Below are 19,042 nucleotides of genomic sequence, written 5' to 3' on the forward strand. Positions count from 1 at the left end.
CAGTGGGGTCAAGGGTTAGCAGACTTCCCGAATCCCTTAGGAATGGAGCGTTAGTTGTGGAGGCGTGGCTCCCAGAGTGAGGCTGCTGCTGGTTGGCCTGATCTGGGAGATTACTGATGTGAAGTTGTCATTGATCATTTCTGGGACTTCCGTGGAACTGTGGCCAAAGACCAGTCATTTCTTTTCTGAGACTGGGGGTAGTGGCAGGCAAGCCCATGGACATGTGCCCCTCAGATCCACCTTTGAGAAAGGACCAGCTGCCTGGCTCTGAGGGGTGTGCTCAGATGCCATCTCCAGCTGACCCTTTCTTCAGGGTCTGCTGCAGATTCAAGGGTCTGCTGCTATGCCCGAGCGAGGCAGTGGGAGCTGACAGCATGCTGTTTTCTGGCATCTTCCAGCCAAAGACCAAGCAAGGTGGTGGCCCAAGAACTAGCTATTTCTGCCCAACCCAGGACCCTTCAACAACAACAACAACAACAACAACAACAACAAAAACTGTGAGAGAGCCAGAACCTCTCTGGTAACTTGCTAAGAAGCCCTCACCTCACACAGAAATTAAGCAGAAGAAGCTGGAGGTCAAGTACAGGAAGTGATGGTAAAAGTAGTAACCACCAAAAACGTTCAACAAGCCAGGTTTGTTCTGCCAAGGTCAGGACCAAACTCGGATAATGAGAAGGGGACACCGGGTGGATGCCCCCAACAGTTTTGACCCCCCTGAAAGTTTCTGAACACTCTGGGCCTGCAGAAGAGGCTCTCCCTTTCCCCATTAAGAACTTGAACCATCCCTCCCCCCTTCTCCCATCCTAACAGGAGGAAATGCAAGACGCATAGAGATCTGGCCCTGTAAGGCAATAGGTGCCCTAGCAGCTGACCTACCCCATCTCCCAGGTTGATACCCAAGGTTAAGTCATAGCACCACCTGGCTGGGGTCATGCCAGGCCGGATGAAGGAAGCAATGGATAATGTGCCGAAGGTACTGTAGGGGCAGGGGCCAGGAGCGCGCCCGTGGGACCAGGTTCCGCAGGTGCTCGGTCAGAAGACTGGATAGAGGGAACATCTACGACTTGGGGATGTCACTCAGGACACGGGATTTAACACCATGGACAAACTGCAGGCAATGGTGCAGACTCAGTGCCTTAGGGTAGGTGACTCCCAGAGGCCTGGAAAAAGCGATAGAAATGTTGAAACGCCTGAACTGCCAAGGGAGATATAACAGAGGAAGGAATGCAAAGCTCCCAGAAGGGGCCTTGCTGGAAAGGATAATTAGCCGAGGCAATAAGACCCATCAGGAGATTTTTGCCTTATCTGCTAGGGCTGCCGTAACCAACCACATAGCCAGGGTGGCTCAAGCAGCAGAAGTACCTACAGTGCTGAAGGCTGGGAATCCTAAGATCAAGGTGTTGGCCAAGTCAGTGCCTGGGGAGGGCTGGCCTCTGGCTTTGCAGACAGCCGTCTTCTTTCTCTGTCCCTACGCAGCAGCTGGGGGGAGGTATCAGAGGAGGTCACCGAGAAGACACCACCACCATTTGACCCAAGAGCTGGACCCAGGTAGTTGGAGGCTCCCACCTCCGCCCTGTCCTTGGAATGTGTGTTCCACTTGCCCTTCCCGCTCCTAGATGCCCCTGCAAGGACACAGCCTTGGGCTAGAGATGGTGATGGGACGGGATGCCTGGGTGGCTCAGTTAAGCATCCGACTTCGGCTCAGGTCATGATCTCGTGGTTCGTGGGCTTGAGCCCCACATCGGGCTATGTGCTGACAGTTCAGAGCCTGGAGCCTGCTTTGGATTCTGTGTCTCCCTCTCTCTCTCTGTGTGCCTCCCATGCTTACACTGTCTCCCTCTCTCTCTCTCTCAAAAATAAATAAACATTAAAAAAATAAAACAGAAGTGGTGATGGGACCATCTGGACTGGATACATGACTCACCCAGTTAAGGCCTCTTACGTGCAGCCATCCCCCCTTGTCTGCAGGGGACACATGCTAAGACCCCCAGCAGATGCCTGAAATCACGATAGTACTGAACTCTCTATATACTGTTTCTTCCTATACATCCATCCCTATGATACAGCTTAAATTTTTAAAAATAAGGCACACTAAGGGATTAACAATAACCAATAATAAAATGAAAACAATATAATAATATACTCTAATGAAAGGTTTATGAATATGGTCTCTCTCTCAAAATCTTACTGGACCGTACTCACCCTTCTTGCGATGATGTGAGATGATAAGGTGACAAGATGAAGTGAGGTGAGTGACAGGGGCATTGTGAGGTGGCGTTAGGCCGCTACTGACCCTCTGACCGTACTTCACACGGAGGATCATCTGCCGCCGGGATTGAGGTTGGCTGCGGGCACCCAAGCTGTAGGGATCGAAGGTGCACCTAAGGGGGGTCTACTATAAACATCAGAGGTTGGGGGGGGGGTTGCAGAACACCACTCATCCTACAGCCAGTCACCTAAGGCAAACCTCATGGGTTCCCTTGCTTATCAAAACTGCCACCTACGGGTATGGAGCAGTCTACCTCTTTTCTTTGGTCCCTCCCTGCCCTCCGTGTTCGGGGGCCAATTTCAGAGGACACCTGGGATGTTCCTGAGGAAATTGTGAACCAACAAGAGGCAGCTCTGGTCTCTTTCTCTTCTTATAAGAACACTGATCCCATCTTGAGGACTGCACCTCATGACCTCATCAAAATCTATTTCCCAAAGGCCCCATCTCCAAACACCATCGCATAGGTGGCTAGGACGTCCTCATATGAATTGGGGGGGGGGGAGGGGAGATGGGTGGCAATAATTCATTCCATCCATAGAAATTATGTTCCTTGGGAAGGCCCAGAGGACCGGCCATTTAGCAAGGCCACGGGGAAGGCACAGATGAGAGGTGTGTGAGCAAAACCACGTTGCTCGGTGGCAGCTCTCCTCTGCAGTCCAGACCGGCAGGACTGGCTGGGGTGGAGTCTGGCTTGCTGACGGCAGTGGGGGTGATGAGGAGACCGTGAGGAGCTAAGGTGGCAGTGCTAATTGCAGACACCAGGGTGCATTATCACATTAACCACTAAGGTGGTAAGGGCAGTCAAGGCAGGCACCTAGGTGGCTCAGTTGGTTAAGCATCTGACTTCGGCTCAGGTCATAATCTCACGGTCTGTGAGTCCAAGCCCATGTTGGGCTCTCTGCTGACAGTTCAGAGCCTGGAGCCTGCTTCAGATTCTGTGTCTCCCTCCCTCTCTCTGCCCCTCCCCTGCTTGTGCTCTGCCTCTCTCTCTTTCTTTCTCTTAAAAATAAGTAAAAATTTAAAAAAAAGAAAAGAAAGGGCAGCCAAGGGAACCTAACCTGTAGTCTTATGGAGATGGTTAATAGAACATGGCATCTGGAGGGATGAAATAGATGGGGTAGCCAACAAGGGTAATGCTTTATACGTGATCAAAAAGAGAGCAAGAAAAGATAAGCAGGGGACTAAGATCGCCCCTTCCCCACAACTGTAATCTCTTGCCCCGTTTCCAGAGTTGAGCCTCTTTTCAGACCCAAGACTCACTGACTGAAAAGATGGTTAGGTTCCCAGGGAAAAGATCCCTGCAATATTTCAGCAAGTGTGCAAAGTAACGAGTCCCCCGATATTTTTCTAAATATCCATCGGGGATGTACATTGGAGAAAGAGAAATACCCAGATACACTGGGGTCCAAATTGACACTGGACACCCAGAAACCCAAAGTGTCATCATAGTTGCCCTCCCCCATTAAGTGGGACAATACAGAGGTTAGGAAATAAATGGAGTTCTACTCAAAGCTTGGCTTCCAGTTGGTCCCTGTGTTTGTAGACCAACCAGTCACTGGCTATTTCCTCAATTCCTGAATGTATAATTAAGATTGAAATACTTGGAAGGTAGGACAATCCCACATTGATTCCTTGACCTATGAGGAAAGAGTGTAAACTTAGAAACCCCCCCCCCCCCTCAAATCAGGGCACTAAATCAAAAACAACATTCCACGTCCACTTCTGGCTGTGACAGTAAAACCAGACATTGAAAGTGCATAGCAAATGACTGTGTTCTCAGAGAAGGGGGGCGGGAATGGTGAATTCAAAGAACGTTGAAGCTTATGTTTTCAAGGCTGCTTCTAGGCAGCGAAACAGGAGGGGGAAGTCAAATGGAGACCAGCAGTCGCACTGAGTTGGAGAGACAGAGATCAGTATTAAGGGATGCCAAAGTGTAAAAGTTAAAATAAGTAAAAATTAAAAAAAAAATGTTTCTGCTGAATTGTTGAGCAGCATGGAGGATGAAGAAACATACACACACACACACACACACACACAAACCTCTATACATCTACAGTGAGTCCTCTTGAGTCCTTGGCCAAGCACTGGTCTGTGAAAGTATAAAAAGAAACTACCCAAGCCAAGAACTGAAAAATTAGAAAGCAGTAAAAGTCATGATTCACGGATTTTATTTAGGTTTGGGAACAGCTTTTGTTTTGTTGGTTGTTGTTTTAGGGAACAGTTTTTGTTTCTGCTAGCAGGAGTGGAAATAACTCATCATGCATGGGGTATCAGGTGGTGTCCTCACAAGGGTATTGCCTTAGTAGTAAGGTTAAATTGTCTCTTGAAGACTGTTCTGGACCTTCCCTAATGAAACTTAAAAGCAAGCCTTGGAAGCCTCAAACGAATTCCAAGAAACGTGGCTGTGCACCAGAATAAAGCCCAGTACTATTTAAAGAAATACAACAAAATCCATCAACAAACAGCCTAACTCCCAGCATTCAATTAAAAATTACTAGAAAAAAAAACGCAAAGGAACGGGAAATTATGACCCATAACTAGGAATCAGTTAGGAACACACCCAGAAGTGGCAGTTGGGAAGGAATTAGCAGCATGGCCCACGTGATCTGGCAGACCTATGCCATTAGAGGTGTCAGTGGTGAAAAAAAAAAGTGCAATGTAACCAGAGTTACATACACAAGCTGCATGAGCAGGTCGCCCAAACTCCCACGTTCTCATGGTTGTACCCACCACCCTCTCCCCTACTTCCCTGTGGTTGTCTGGGTCAACTGAAGGAAGAAGGAAAAGCTTGAACTTGGCATGTTGATGAGTTGGCTTACTTTAAGGATGCAAGATGAACATGGACGACAGCTGCATTACACCCTCACTCAGGGGTGATGTTGAAAGACCACCTCAGGGAAAAAGTTTTATGCAATCTTTCTGCAAAAAAGAAGGGGGGTTTGAATTTTTGGTAATGGAACTAGTCATTTACTTTGTGAGGGAGGAAAGGTGAAATATTTATGGGGTCATGGCAATGGCAAATGGCCTGGCCAAATGGTTAGCAGTTTGGAAAGGGGAAAGAAAAAAAAAGGATGATTGAGACAAGGGAGTCTGGGGATAGAGACACGTGGAAGGACATGTGGGAGCAGGCACAGAGCTTGAAAACACCGGCTCATGTCAATGCCCACCAGAAAGCACACACCACAGAGGGGCGCTAAGCCACCAAGAAGACAAAATGACAACCTGTTGCTGTTAGCTTTTGTTGGTGCCCACCCCAGTGCTGGCACAATGTGCACACAAATACGGTGGCAACGGAGGCAGAGATAGAGGCTATGCGTGAACCCCCAACACCATGGACTCCCGCTTACCAAGGGCTGGCCTCGACACTGCTAACTCTGAATGCCCAGCCTGCCAGCAATAGATAGCAGGGCTGGGACCCTCGTGAGGCTCTGAGAAGATCAACCGGTCACTTGAGGCCAAATTCACTACCTAAGGCCCATTCTTTCCTGAAACGGCCAGCAGTTCCTTCACACAAGCTTAGACACTTATTCTAGACATGCAGCTTCCTTTCCTGTTTATAGGGTCTCAACAGCACCCCCCCTCTAGAGACTTAACAAAATCTCTGGTCCACTGGCATGGATGTACTGAACGTGTGATCTACACATCAGAACACCCAATCAGGGAGAGTTACCTATGGCCATGGGGTCCACTAGGCCTCTCACGTATGGCACCACCTAGAAACTGCTGGTTTGGTTGCAGCCAACACCCTACCAAGTTATATACTTCCTAAATCAGAGATCCTACATAGTACTGTGTCCACAACAGGAAGGATACATGGCTCTGAGAACCAAGGGGTGGAAGCAAGAGTGACCGTACTTACCGTCACTCCCAATGAGCTACCAAGGGACACAAGATTTCCCACTCCACCGCTCAGGTCTCTGCAGAGCCAGAGGTCCTTGTTCTCAAAGGCATACACCCTCCCTAGACAACACAACAAGGGTCCTGTTGAACTTCACCTATTGCTGCCACCTGGGGACTTTGGACTCCTTGTGTCTGGGTCCAGCAGACAAGAGCCATCATCTTGTTAGGGACGCCTGACCCTGGAGTGCAAGAGGAGGTAAGTCTGCTCTTACATGATGGAAACTCAGGGCACCCACATGGTGTATCCCTTGTACTCCTTGCCGAGTTAGAACTGTGAATGGACAAGTGCAGCAGCGCTGGTCCCAGAAGGGTTTGATTCTCACGATCTCAGAACCTCAGGAATTAGAGCATGGGTCACACCACTAGGAAAGCCACTGAGATGAGCAGAGGTGGCAGTTGAGGGTAAAGGGCATGGAGTGAGTGGAGGAGGGAGGAGAAGTACCGGCTGTGGCCCCAGACCGGTGGCAGGAAGGGCTGTAGTTGGTCCCACCAAGCTCCTCTAAAAAACACTTTCTCCTCAGGAAGAGAGAAGTCCACCAGAGCCTTGGCAGAATGGCCCTCCGCGTTTGTGGGGGAAGCAGACCCACAAGGTGCAAGGGGCCAAACTGTGGCAGGCATGGAGACGTGCCACTTAGATCTCCTCTCAAGACTGGCCATCCAGCGGCAAGAAGTGTGGTTGGCTGATAGCCTCTAATTGGTGGCTTCATTGGGGGCCTCCTTAGCTTTCAAGCTGAAGTCATACTATCCCAAGGGTTGGGGACCAGTGATTCTACTAAGCAGTGGGAATTGAAGGCATGCTTTTCTCAGAGTGGCCTCTTGCCAAAGACCAGACAAGGCAGTGGTAAAGGACCTCGCTGTTTCTGTCCAACACAGGAGACCTCCGGTGAGTGAACTTTCCCCAGAGTTCCCCATAGGTTGGGCAGCTGTGTAAGGTCATTACTGCAATCTGATAGCTCTCCTGGCCTTATCCTCCTTCTTCGCTTTTCCTTTTAACGGTGTTACACTCCAATAAAACCTTGCATTCCTAATGGTCTCAGTGTCTACTTCCTGAGGAACTTAAGCCAACATAGAAATACAGGCACTTTTCTTTTCAGTAGTTAAAATAAAGGTTTTGAAGTTGAAATGGCACCTGTCAAGGGACAGAAAGGAGAATTAGGCCAGACTATTTGAATAAGGAGGACAGTGGCAGATCTTAAAGGCTTTGCGGGCCACAGCAAGGAGTTCGAATCCCATTGGCTGTAAGATTCAGTCTTTGTGGAGGGTTTCAAGCAGTGGAGAGCTATCTCTTGTTTTTAAGAGCTTATTTTTATGGTAAATTAACAGCGGTTGAAGATGCACAGTAAAGACCAGAAGACCAGTTGGGAGGTGTTTGCAGTAGTCTGGTTAGGAGACAACAGCTTGGACCTGAGAGGCAGCCGTGGAACTGGTGAGAAGTGATTGGATTTGTGAACTATGTTGGCAGTAGGGTTCACATGACTTGCTTATGGTTGAGATGTGGCTTGAAAAGGAAACAGGCCACAGGAATAGGCCTTGATTTGGGGCCTGAGCCATTGTGTAATGCCATTAATCGATAAAGTAAAGATGGTGGTGGGGGGTATGGTTTGGAGATAGGAGGTTTAAAATACCTTTAATGCAGGTGTTGAGTAAGCAGCAAATATACCAATCTGGAGTCCACAGAGGAAGTAAGGACAGGAGATGTTCAGGAATCACCAGTGTGGTGTGTGTGTGTGTGTGTGTGTGTATCTATATGTGTGTGTGTATATATACATATGTACGTATATATGTGAATATGTATATATGTATACACATATGTGTGTGTGTGTGTGTGTGTGTGTGTACACACACACATATTTAAGGCTATGGGATTAGATGTACTCAACAAGAAAGAGTATATAGCTTTAGAAGACTAAGAACGAAGCCAGGTCATATCATTCTCCTTCTTATAAAACCTTCATTCTTTCCCAATATTACAGAACAAAACCCCCAAATTCTTTGGGAGGACATCCCAGGCCTTCTACATTCTTGCCTGAGATGACCTTTCTACTCTCACGTCCTACTATGTTCTTCTGGAGACATTTTAACTACATGGCTTCCTCTAAACACTGGCCTCTGTGCCTTTGCTCATGCTATCCCCTCCATTTGAAGGGTCCTTCTTCTCCCAACTTCCCCCACTTGGTGAAATCCTCCTTGTCCATAAAGTCTTAGTTCAGGTTCACAACCAATCCTTCCCTCATCCATCTAGACAAAAGTAACGACACCTGAGGCACCTGGCTGGCTCAGTCAGTACACATGTGACGTTCAACCTCATGGTTGTGAGTTTGAGTCCCACCTTGGGTGTAGAGACTACTTAAAAATAAAACCTTAAAAAAAAAAAAAAAAAGCAATGACATCTTCCTCTGAGACCCCTATCACTCAACTGCAAGTGAGTGAAAAATGCAGTGCACCTAGAAGGTAGACCACCCAAGGCTGATGCAGTGACTCTAGATGCAATCAATGGACCAGGTTCCTTTCTCCTTCACCTTCCACACATGTGGCTTTCAACCCATTGGTGCTGAAATGTCGGAAAAGTATGGTTCTTCTAGCCTCCCATTCTTTCAGGGAGAAACAAAGCAACAAGAGATGGGACTGGCTCCTATATCAGCAACCTTCCTGGAGATTTCCAGACCACTGCTCATGTCTCACTGGTCAAAATTGTACCCTCTTGACTACAGGGGAGGCTGTGAGGTGTAGCGTTTCAGTTGGGTGCATTGCCATCTCGAATCAATGTCAGGTGTTCCAATGGTAAAGGAGGACACACAGGGTGTGGGATCCCAACAGGGTTTGCTGTGGAGCTCAGAGTGCTTTTCCTTTTCAACCATTCTGACACTTTTTACAGGATAGTTCACAGTGTGTGTGTGTGTGTGTGTGTGTGTGTGTGTGTTTCACTAGATTTGAAGCCCCTTAATGAGATCTCATCCACATTTTCAATGTTTATTTTGAAAGAGAGAGAAAGAGTGTGAGCAGGGAAGGGACAGAGAGAGAGAGAGAGAGAATCCCAAGCAGGCTCCATGCGCTCAGTGCAGAGCCCTATGCAGAGCTTGATCTCACAGACTGTGAGATCATGACCTGAGTTGAAATCAAGAGTTGGACACTTAACCGTTTTAAATCTTAGGACCCCCTTATACCTTACCTAGCATATTAGAAGTATTTAATAAAGGGCTTTTTTAAAACGCCAAACACATGACTCGTGATTGCTCTAGTCCTTGTTCTATGAATAAAAGCTGACCTGTGTGGAAGGCAGAGGAGCTCATCGGAAGAGACTGTGTTACAGTAACTAAAGGGCTAATGACAGAAAAAGAGACCTCAGGAATCAAACGGACCTCAAGAGTCAGGTCCATGTTTTATCTGAAAGACCCTCCTTCTCACCCTGCCCAATAATATCCTAATATCACCCAAGTGTATTATCCTGTTGTACTCATTTCTTGATGGAATCTCAGCAACACAATTATTCATATTCACTTCATGTGCTGAAAACACATTAAGGCAGAACCGATAAAGCCAGTCGCATGCTTCTCCTGTCCTTCCAGGGGAGTGGTGTTTTGTCTCCTTGTTATTGTGACTCTCCTAACGAATATACTCCCACCCTCAGGTGAGAAGAAATGGTTGTAACCAACATCCTTCAGAAATAGGAGGGCAGAAATCAGACCAAAGTTGAGGTGGCTTCCACCGGACAGACCACATGACCGTTTGTTTCTCCCCCAACTCTCAGGAAAAATAAGGCGGAAGTAATTTGTCCCTAGGACTTCTATGATTATCAGTGACTTACGGTCTCGGGATATAAGGAAGAGTCAACAAGTCTACCCTCACGGGTTTTTTCAAGGTGACGGGGTCTGTAAACAGACCCCATTCCTCACAGAGGAATAAAGTAGCAAAGCTAAAGGTGCCATATGGTCCAGGGAGGAGTCTAGATTCTGGTTTCCCTAGATTTCATCCACGCCTGTGAAAAGTTCTCGCATCTCTCCACATGCCACACCACCTGAACTATTAGTCGATACATTATTCATATTTATCCAAAAGTCCAGAGGACACTGTTCAGGGCTGTTTTTCCATATGTCCTTTGAGATGGCACCATCCACAGTATCTGTGATGTTCTATCTCCTCTCTGTTGGGTCCCCACCTCCCACAGGCACCTTCTGGTCTTCACTGCTGTTCTGTTTGTATCCAGCAAAGCACTCACCAGTTCTGTGGAAGAAGGCCGATCTTATTATTCAAAAATGCACGCACAAACGAAAAGAAGTAAGGTTCAACTATTTCCTTTACAATTGTTTTATTCAAAGCAAATTTTCAAACCTAGTATCCTTTTTCTTTAAAAACGGGGATTTTTAAAATAGTTTTATAATTAGTGGTGATGTTGTTTTACTTTACCTTTGACATAAATGATTTATATATTAAGTTAAAGTTGTCTGATATTCACGTACATTCTAATCGGGCTTAGGGAGCGAGGAGGTTTCATATTCAGAAGCCAACACCACTTTTCTAAAATGTAGAAGAGGAGATCCTCGGGCCCAGCACGGCAGACGGTAGCTCCCAACGGTGAAAAGTCCTTTAGCCTTTGGCCAAATATCAGGTCTTCATTGCGGGCTGTGTGAAAAGAAGGGTTTTGTTTTCTTCAGAGGATGGAAGAAGCCTTCATTCCTTAGGTTTGTTTTTGTCTCAAAGCCGTGTCTAAAATGGGGGTCTACGGTTGTGATGTGTAATAAACCTTTTGATAGTCTGGCCCGTGCGGTCCAACGTTTAGATGATGTTTTTATGCCGAAAGAGATGACCGCTGGTAGCCGTACTGCACACGGGCCAAGGATCTCCGTGTTGTCGTTTCAAGTCCTTCTAATGAAGGCGACAAGGCTTGTTTCATGTAACCAACAAATAAAGGAGTCCAGGTACACGGCAGTTGGGAGGGAATGGGGGCGGGGGGGGGCACAAGAGTAGGACGCAAAAATAAATACTTTACACACTTTTCTCCCACGCCTATAAGTATTAAAAATTCTAGCTGGAGAAGATTAGAAGGTAATTAGCCAACTCAATTACTTATAAAAAATATAAAAACTCACAAACCAAATGATGCAAAAAATCTTTTTAATCTAAAATCTCATTTCCCAGGGTTAATTAAGAGCCAAGCCCTGACAATTTTTATTAGTGTATTTGACTAACAAGAGGTATTCAGCATTTTCTTCAAAGTATGAGAATATAGAATAGATTCTGATAAACCTTTCTAAATGGGGGCATGGTACTGTATGTAGGCAGGTCAAGGAAAAATAGCCATACCTATATCTTTGGTGTCACCAAAAGGATATCCAAAAAAGTCAGCAAATGTTGACATGTCAAGCGATAAGAAATTGCCAAATGCGAGTTTACACTCTGTAAAAACGGCCGTAAAAGGAAAATCTCCACCCACAGTTCTGTAGTGCAAGTCTTCAAGTGGAATTCTGAAAAATAAGTTTATTTCATAAGCAGGAAACAGCTTCCAGCAGCGTTTTATCACTTGCCCCTCTTCCCTTCTGTCCCCTCTCACCCTCTCTGTGCGCGTACGCGGTCATCTTCGTTCTCAAGGAAGGCCTCGGCCGCTACTCAAGGAGGAAAGTCATGAAAAGACTGCCCACGTGTCTAAAACTCAGGCCAGAAGGCGTGTGTCTGTGGCCGCAGCAGAGCAGGCTCCAAGTGACTGCCCTGCCACTTCCCCACATTTGTCATGTTCACGAAACCAAGCCTTTTTTCCCCAGGAAAAAGTACCCGAACCCATTAGTCATTTAGCCCTTTCCCAACGTTTTGGGTTCATCACGACACAGCTCACCTCGAAAGCACGCCGGGGCCGGGACCCCGTGTCCTCTGCAGCACCAGCCAATATGCCCCCTCTTTCTTAGAAGGAATGGTTCTCTCCCCTCTTTCTTCAGAAACTCACTACTTTCCCCAAACAGAATACTTTTCAAGCAATTCCCACCTAGTCCAGAAGATTCCATGTTTCCACCCATCTTTCCTTCTATTTCTGTACATGCTGTTTGTGTGTGTGTGCGCGTGTGTATGTGTGTTTGAGCGCACGCACGCGTGTGTTTTAACACAAAAGGGTTCAAAATGCACACACACACACACCCTTCCACACACACACCCACCCAGCATTTAGTCAAAAAAAAAAAAAAAAAAAAAAAGGGCGTGCGGAGGAATAAAAAAAAGAAATCTTCCCCAGGAAGCACTTCTGGAAGTTAAGCTTCTACTTGCTTTTCAGCCACAGGGCAAGTGCCGAGGGGAGGCCTAAATAACGCCCCCCTTCCGCTGTAGGGCTGGCAGCGCCCGGGGCCCACAGCACAAACGCTGAGCGGGATCCACGGGCAAGGCAGGGAAGGTACCTGTCAGACTTCCTAGAGCGAGGTGTTGTGCGTCTCCCTCACGTTACCTGGGAGACTCACATTCTCCTCCCTAGCTCTCTTCCCCCAGAGGACCTCCACACCGTTCTGATGGACCCGTGCGCTCCGCCGTGACTGTCCCGTTGGCGGGGCCGGGACCCTGTGCCTGCGGCGAGGCGGCGGGCTCCCCGCCACAGAGCAGGCTGCCCTTGTCCGTTTCATCCCCCACCGGTCCATCCAGGGAGCATCCCCTCGCAGCACCCGGGGCCCGGCGAGCCCGGTTGTCTGCAGGCTCCAAGGCTTCCCCTTCGCCTTCCGAGATGACGGTCATGGGGCTGCTCTGGATCCGGTTCCGCACGCTGTATCTGCTGCTGGCCGCAGAAGGCGGGGTTCGGCTGCGGCCGTACCGGGGGCCGGAAAAGGACAGACTCCGAGGCATCAAACCTTCGTTCTTGGCCCACTCCTCCTGGGCCCGCCTGTTCTTGCTCGGGGAGCAGCTTGACGGGCTCTCGGGGGCGTCTGGCGAAGGCTCTGACCTTGATCTCTGGAATCTAGGGTCTGTGTTCTTCAGCATCTCGGCTGCAGACATGCGGGCACTCGTGTCTGCCCGACTCCCCTTTTTTAGCAGCAGAGCTTTGAAGTTGTCACTGCTGGTGCTGCTTTTACGGACACTTCTCTGAATTGACCCCACTTGCTTCGGGGAGGCCAGGCTGGGGGCAGCACCAGTGGGTGTCACTGGCGGGGAGGGAGAATGGTTTCGGGAGTGATCATCATCTGAATCTTTACGGCCAAGGACTTTCCTCTTGGATCTGAGATTTAAGAACATGAAGATAAAGGTTCATTCCCAGTGGGCCATGGGATGTCGGTCACAACCGCCCTGCTTCTCTTACTGCATATTCCGGTCACCATTTATTAAGAGTTCCTTTAATAGTTTATTTTATTATCATGTGAGCCCATGACCCAGCTACAATAATGATTAACTCATGGCTGCCCTTCTTTCATCTGTACCCTCACTGGATTACTTTGAAATGAATCTTAAGATATCATATTAACTTACTGTGGTAAGGATCATTTCAAAAGTTTCTATTGCTGTATTTTATTTAACACTCCCGTATTAGACTGATCCCGAGTGAATTTCACTGCCGACCACCCTTGTCTGTAATCTTCCTTTTCTTGTTTGGTACTAGCCCTTCAACAGGGCTAATAGATAAGTCAACCCCCAGAATATCCCCTACCATGAGGGAGGCCCCCACTTCAGGTTCTAGAACAATTCTACAGCTCTGCGTTCTCATACATTCTAGAGTGTGACGTAAAACCAGGCTTCCTTGGCTCTTACTGGCCCATATGTCAACTTCTGAAAATCCAGTTTTCCAGAAAACTAGAGTGAACCTTCCACACTAGAGTGATCCTGTTTCCTGACTGACTTCAGAAAACCTCTCAGTGATCAAGACAATCTGAAGAATGTGGGTGGAATGTGACAGAGGAGGGGCCTTTAGGGAAAGTTAAGATGTTTCCCAGAGGCGTTTCTTGTCCTCAGTCTCTAAGAAGCTTGCTGTTCAATGTGTTTTGTATGCAGAGTGACTCAGAGATAATAAAGCAGATGAGCCAGGGGGCCCCTTGCTGGTCTCTTCACAATAACAACTCAGTCTGCAAGGAATCTCTCAGCCAGATGCAGGTGCTTTAAGAAAAACTCGGTACATTTAATAAAACAAAGAAATGGGTACATCTTTTTGTTTGCTATAAAATGATAGAATATGCAGCAGGTGCTTGCAGCACCAAGAGGTTGGTACTGTATATACAGATTGAGAGTTGAACTTGAGCACTACCAACCTCTAGCTGTGTGACCTTGGACAAACTAGTACGTTTTCATACTTGTAAAAATGGGGGCGAGGATACTAACCTCACAGGTTCGTGAGGATTCAATGAGATGAAGAGCTTCTGGAGTCACACAGACCTGGGCTAAATCCCATGCTAAAGCTTCCTTGCTCTGTGACCTTGGGCAAATTAAAGTTTCTGATCCTTGGGAAGCCTGGGTGGCTCAGTCGGTTAAGCGTCCGACTTCAGCTCAGGTCACGATCTCGTGGTCCGTGAGTTCGAGCCCCCCCCTTCGGGCTCTGGGCTGATGGCTCAGAGCCTGGAGCCTGCTTCCGATTCTGTGTCTCCCTCTCTCTCTGCCCCTCCCCGTTCATGTTCTGTCTCTCTCTGTCTCAAAAATAAATAAACGTTAAATAAATAAATAAACAAATAAATAAAGATGAATGCAAATAACAGCCATAAAGTGTCAGGCATGGAAGATGTGCTCAACAGACCTGTGAGTGTCATTTAGGGAAAAAGAGTTCTTTCTTCCTGCCGCTAGGCCCGCTTCAGTGCTGTTTTTACTTGGCCTTGCACAGCAAGACACGGGAGGAATGGACCCCTAATGGCTGCCCTGGGCTCGGTGCTCCCACAGTCCTCTCCATGCTTCTGGCCAAAAAGAAGCCCCCAAAGCAGAAGACAGGAGATGGTAAGGACTGAAACAAAGTCTGAAGGGTGGCCAAAGCTGACGTGGCACCAGCCCCTTTGAGACTGCAGAGCCTGGCCTATGACCCTTTGGTCCAACGGCTCTGCATGGTTGTCAACAGAGAGCGGTGCTCTGGAATACATTAATGACCGGCTGACAGAAACCACAAAAATAATAACATCGCAGAATCTCAGAGCTGGAAATGGCTTTAGCTGGTGTGGTCTGACCAGGGAAGGTAACTGATACCAAAGAGTGAAGTCACACAGCTTAATATAAGAACTAGGACCTGATGGAGTATCTTCCTACCCATAGTGCCTGACCTCACAACCTATAGCAGTCACCTTAGAGAGTGAATGATTTAGCACTGAAGCTATATATATTGCCTTATTTGAACTTCTCAAAAGCAGTTCTGCCCATCTCATTCTTGCAGGTACTGCTTTGTAGCCTAATTTTTAGTTTGTTTTTTAAAAGGTAAGGGTGTGCAGGGTGCCTGGGTGGCTCAGTCGGTTAAATGTCCAACTTCGGCTCAGGTCATGATCTCATAGCCCGTTAGTTCAAGCCCCGCGTCAGGCTCTGAGCTCACAGCTCAGAGCCTGGAGCCTGCTTCGGATTCTGCGTCTCCCTCTCTCTCTGCCCCTCCCCTACTTGCATATTCTCTCTCTCTCTCTCTGTCTTTCTCTCTCTCTCTCTCGCTCTCTCTCAAAAATAAACATTAAGAAAAAAAAAAAGGTAAGGGTGTGCTGAAATCCATACATCAAGCCACAGGTATACTTGATTAAAGTTATGGCCTTTAACTGTAGATTTAGAATTAAGAGAGGAGATGGGAATTTATAAAAGTTTTTGTTGTTTCTCAAAAGCAGCTGCCCCTGAAAATGAGAATTAAACCTAAGCACACAAATTCTCTGCATATATGTATGTATACACACGCACACACACATACATGCTCTGTGTGTGTATTTCCAAAGAAGATGGCTATAAAAAGCACTCAAACAGTTAACACTGGCTTGAAAACTAATTACTTCAATAAATATAAAAATTTCACACCTCAACTGGTGTTCTACATTTTCCATCTGGCTTTAAATCTGAAGTGAATTCATTTGCATTATAAAATTTGAAAGCTGTGGGTTCAGTTTAGATACTCTTTCTTTTAAATTATTAGCTTAGGTGGGGCGCCTGGGTGGCTCAGTCTGTTGGGCGTTCGACTTCGGCTCAGGTCACGATCTCGTGATTCACGGGTTCGAGCCCCGCGTCGGGCTCTGTGCTGACCACTCAGAGCCTGGAGCCTGCTTTGTGGATTCTGTCTCCCTCTCTCTCTGCCCCTGCCCAGCTCATACTCTGTCTCTCTCTCTCTCAAAAATAAATAAAACATTTTTAAAAAATTAAAAAAAAAGAAGTTTCTAAATTATTAGCTTAGGTGCTGAAGAATGTAAAATAAAATAAAGCCCAAAAAAGCAGTCTTCAGATGGATTTTTATTATGTCCGTTAATACATTATCAATACCAAAACAGAAATTAGCAGTCGTCTTCTCTCGCTCTCCAATCCATACCCTACTTGGTCTCCATTTCTATCGCGTGTACACAGAATGATACAGACTGGCTGATTTCCACATCTGTAGTAGATATAATTCACTACTAGGAGGCACCACAGATTTTTCAGTGTCTTAAGAAGGTTGCCAAAGTAAAATATGGAAGAGACATTTGGCGTATTTTTCAGAAAAGCGCATAGTAAATTGGCCCCACAATAGTTGGGTTCCTCACTGAGACCAAGTACTTAGTACACAGAGCAACGAGCAACATATCTTCTCTATAGACTGCTATTTTAAATATATGTGTCTGCCCATTTAGCAAACCAGTGCATTCCCTATGAAATGAAAGATGCCACATCCTGGAAGAATTTCCTGATAGTTAAATCCCAACTGGTTTCATTTAATCCAGAAAATATTTACGGTGTGCTTATTATGTCTCTAGCATGGTTAGAATAGAAACCTCTGTATAAACTTCTACAAATGTCACTAACGTCCGTTTCAAAGACGTAGCATTTTTCATTTTACAGTGTTCAGAAATAATTTCATAAGTAGCTACACCTTTCTATTTCTAATGAGATCAAAGAAACCATTGCTAAAGAGGCAGTCTTTAGGGTCTTTGGGGGTATCGTACCAATGCTAGAGCCAAGATGTAAAGAACCTAATTCCTGGGGCACCTGGGTGGCTCAGTCAGTTGAGCGTCAGCTCTTGATTTCGGCTCAGGTCATGATCCCAAGGTTGTGGGATCAAGTCCTGTGTCTGGCTCTGCCCTGAGTGTGGAGCCTGCTTAAGATTCTCTCTCTCCCTCTGCCCCTCTCCCCTGCTCGGGCTCTCTCTCTAAAATAAAAAAAAAAAAAAAAATAAATAAATAAATAAATAATAAAAGACTCTACCTTTAAAAAAGAAAAGTAAAAACAGAATTCTTGACAAACACCTAATTCCCCAGCTTGGTCCCCTCCCCACTCCCCCCGACTCCTCCCCAAGTTAGATATTTATATGCTGCACAAGGAATTTCAGATCGGGATAACACCGTGCTTTTCATCTCATGCAACAGCCTTCTCAGATTCCAAGAGCTGGGAAAACAGTCCTGACACAAGGTTACTTACATGGAGAGTCAAATGATTTTATAGGATGCTTTGTTCCGGGAAGAGAAAAGGGACCTTGATTCAGGGCCACATAAGGTGCTGGCAGCATAAAGACACTCATAAGAGTGTCCAAAAACACTGTGGTGAAGGAGTTGAGAAAGCAGCAAAGGATTGATACAGCTTTGTGGTTAAAAGCACTTGCACATATACAATCTCATCTATTCTTACAGTGACACTGTTAACGAGTACGCGGCTGTTTACAGCCAGAAAAATAAGGCAATATATATATAGCTTTGGTGCTAAATCATATTCACTCTCTAGGGTGACCATATGTAAAGACTCTAACAGTTCAGGCAGTTATTTTGAAACATTTACTCCACATTTTTTTCTTAAAGCCCAACAATTTCTGATGCCAGTAGATGGCACTAACAGTATACACTAACAAATTCAATTCCTTTCGCTCCCGCTTTGAAAAGACCGTACTCTTGTATGGAAACATTTCAGTAGCCAAAGAAAACTGCGCTAAAAAACCCTGCTATTTCCGTGAAGTAAAAAAAAAAAAAAATAATAATAATAATAATAATAATAAATGAATAAATAAATAAATAAATAATAATAAAACACCCTTAGGAAAGAAGCAATCCTGTAGAGCTTAGCCTGTGCCTATCTTCTGTCCACAAAACACAGCATTCTTCCCCCTGGACTAGACCATCCGTCGCTCTAATCCAGTTCTTGTAAATACTCCATCACGTGACTGACACATTGCATTTCTTGCCAGCAAGTGCAGTGCTGGGCAGAAGGCACCCATTGAGTCCCTGTCCCCACGTCTTCATGAAAATCAGTGGAACAAAGGAGAACAGAAATTGGGAGTCAGAAGAAAAAAACAGAAACACACTAAAAAAAAAAAAATCAAGTTAATGGGTCACAGAAAAAAAGCTCAAGGAAGACAGACTGAGGAAACACTTAGAAAGACTCAGAGAGTCGATCGCCGATAAGAGCGAGGAGTTCGGGATACCTGTGAATAGCTGCGAAAAGGTCTTCTGTGGTCCGGGGTCTGCTGGGGGTCATCACCTCCTCACTCCCTTCTTCCCTAAGGAAGTCGCAGGCCTCCAAGGAAACAGCCCCTGTGTCCGGCTCTGGCACCCCGGCTGTAGGGAAGCAAGCCGATACAGGACGCGCACAAGTGACTTGAATTGGCACTTTTCACCAGGCTTCCCCATCTGCTTCCCTGTCATTCCCGATAACGTGAGAACCCCGGGACAGGCAGTGGGGTCGGCAGTTTGATCTTTTATTTGGATCACAAATAAAAGACAGCCAAAGCTCACTCTCTTCTGTTGAAGTCCGGGGCTCCTACTGAATCTCTCCCTCCGATTTTGTTGCAACATTTCTTTG

The 19,042-nt window shown here is 46.5% G+C and overlaps 1 protein-coding gene across 6 annotated transcripts in view; it reads right to left on the minus strand.

Moving 5' to 3' along the window:
- Positions 1–10,458: 10,458 nt before the first annotated feature.
- The window catches only part of NHSL1 (NHS like 1), a 132,899-nt gene continuing 124,315 nt past the window's right edge, over positions 10,459–19,042 (minus strand). For all 6 annotated transcript variants that reach the window (XM_030316445.1, XM_032593256.1, XM_030316448.1 and 3 more), the window contains 2 exons: positions 18,666–18,798; positions 10,459–13,352 (listed from right to left, as the gene is read on the minus strand). In XM_030316445.1, the coding sequence (XP_030172305.1) occupies positions 12,617–13,352; positions 18,666–18,798 (869 nt within the window). In that variant the 3' untranslated portion in view covers positions 10,459–12,616. The remainder of the gene's footprint in view (positions 13,353–18,665; positions 18,799–19,042) is intronic.

Source organism: Lynx canadensis, chromosome B2 (genome assembly GCF_007474595.2).
Source record: "Lynx canadensis isolate LIC74 chromosome B2, mLynCan4.pri.v2, whole genome shotgun sequence".
Classification (NCBI taxonomy): domain Eukaryota; kingdom Metazoa; phylum Chordata; class Mammalia; order Carnivora; family Felidae; genus Lynx; species Lynx canadensis.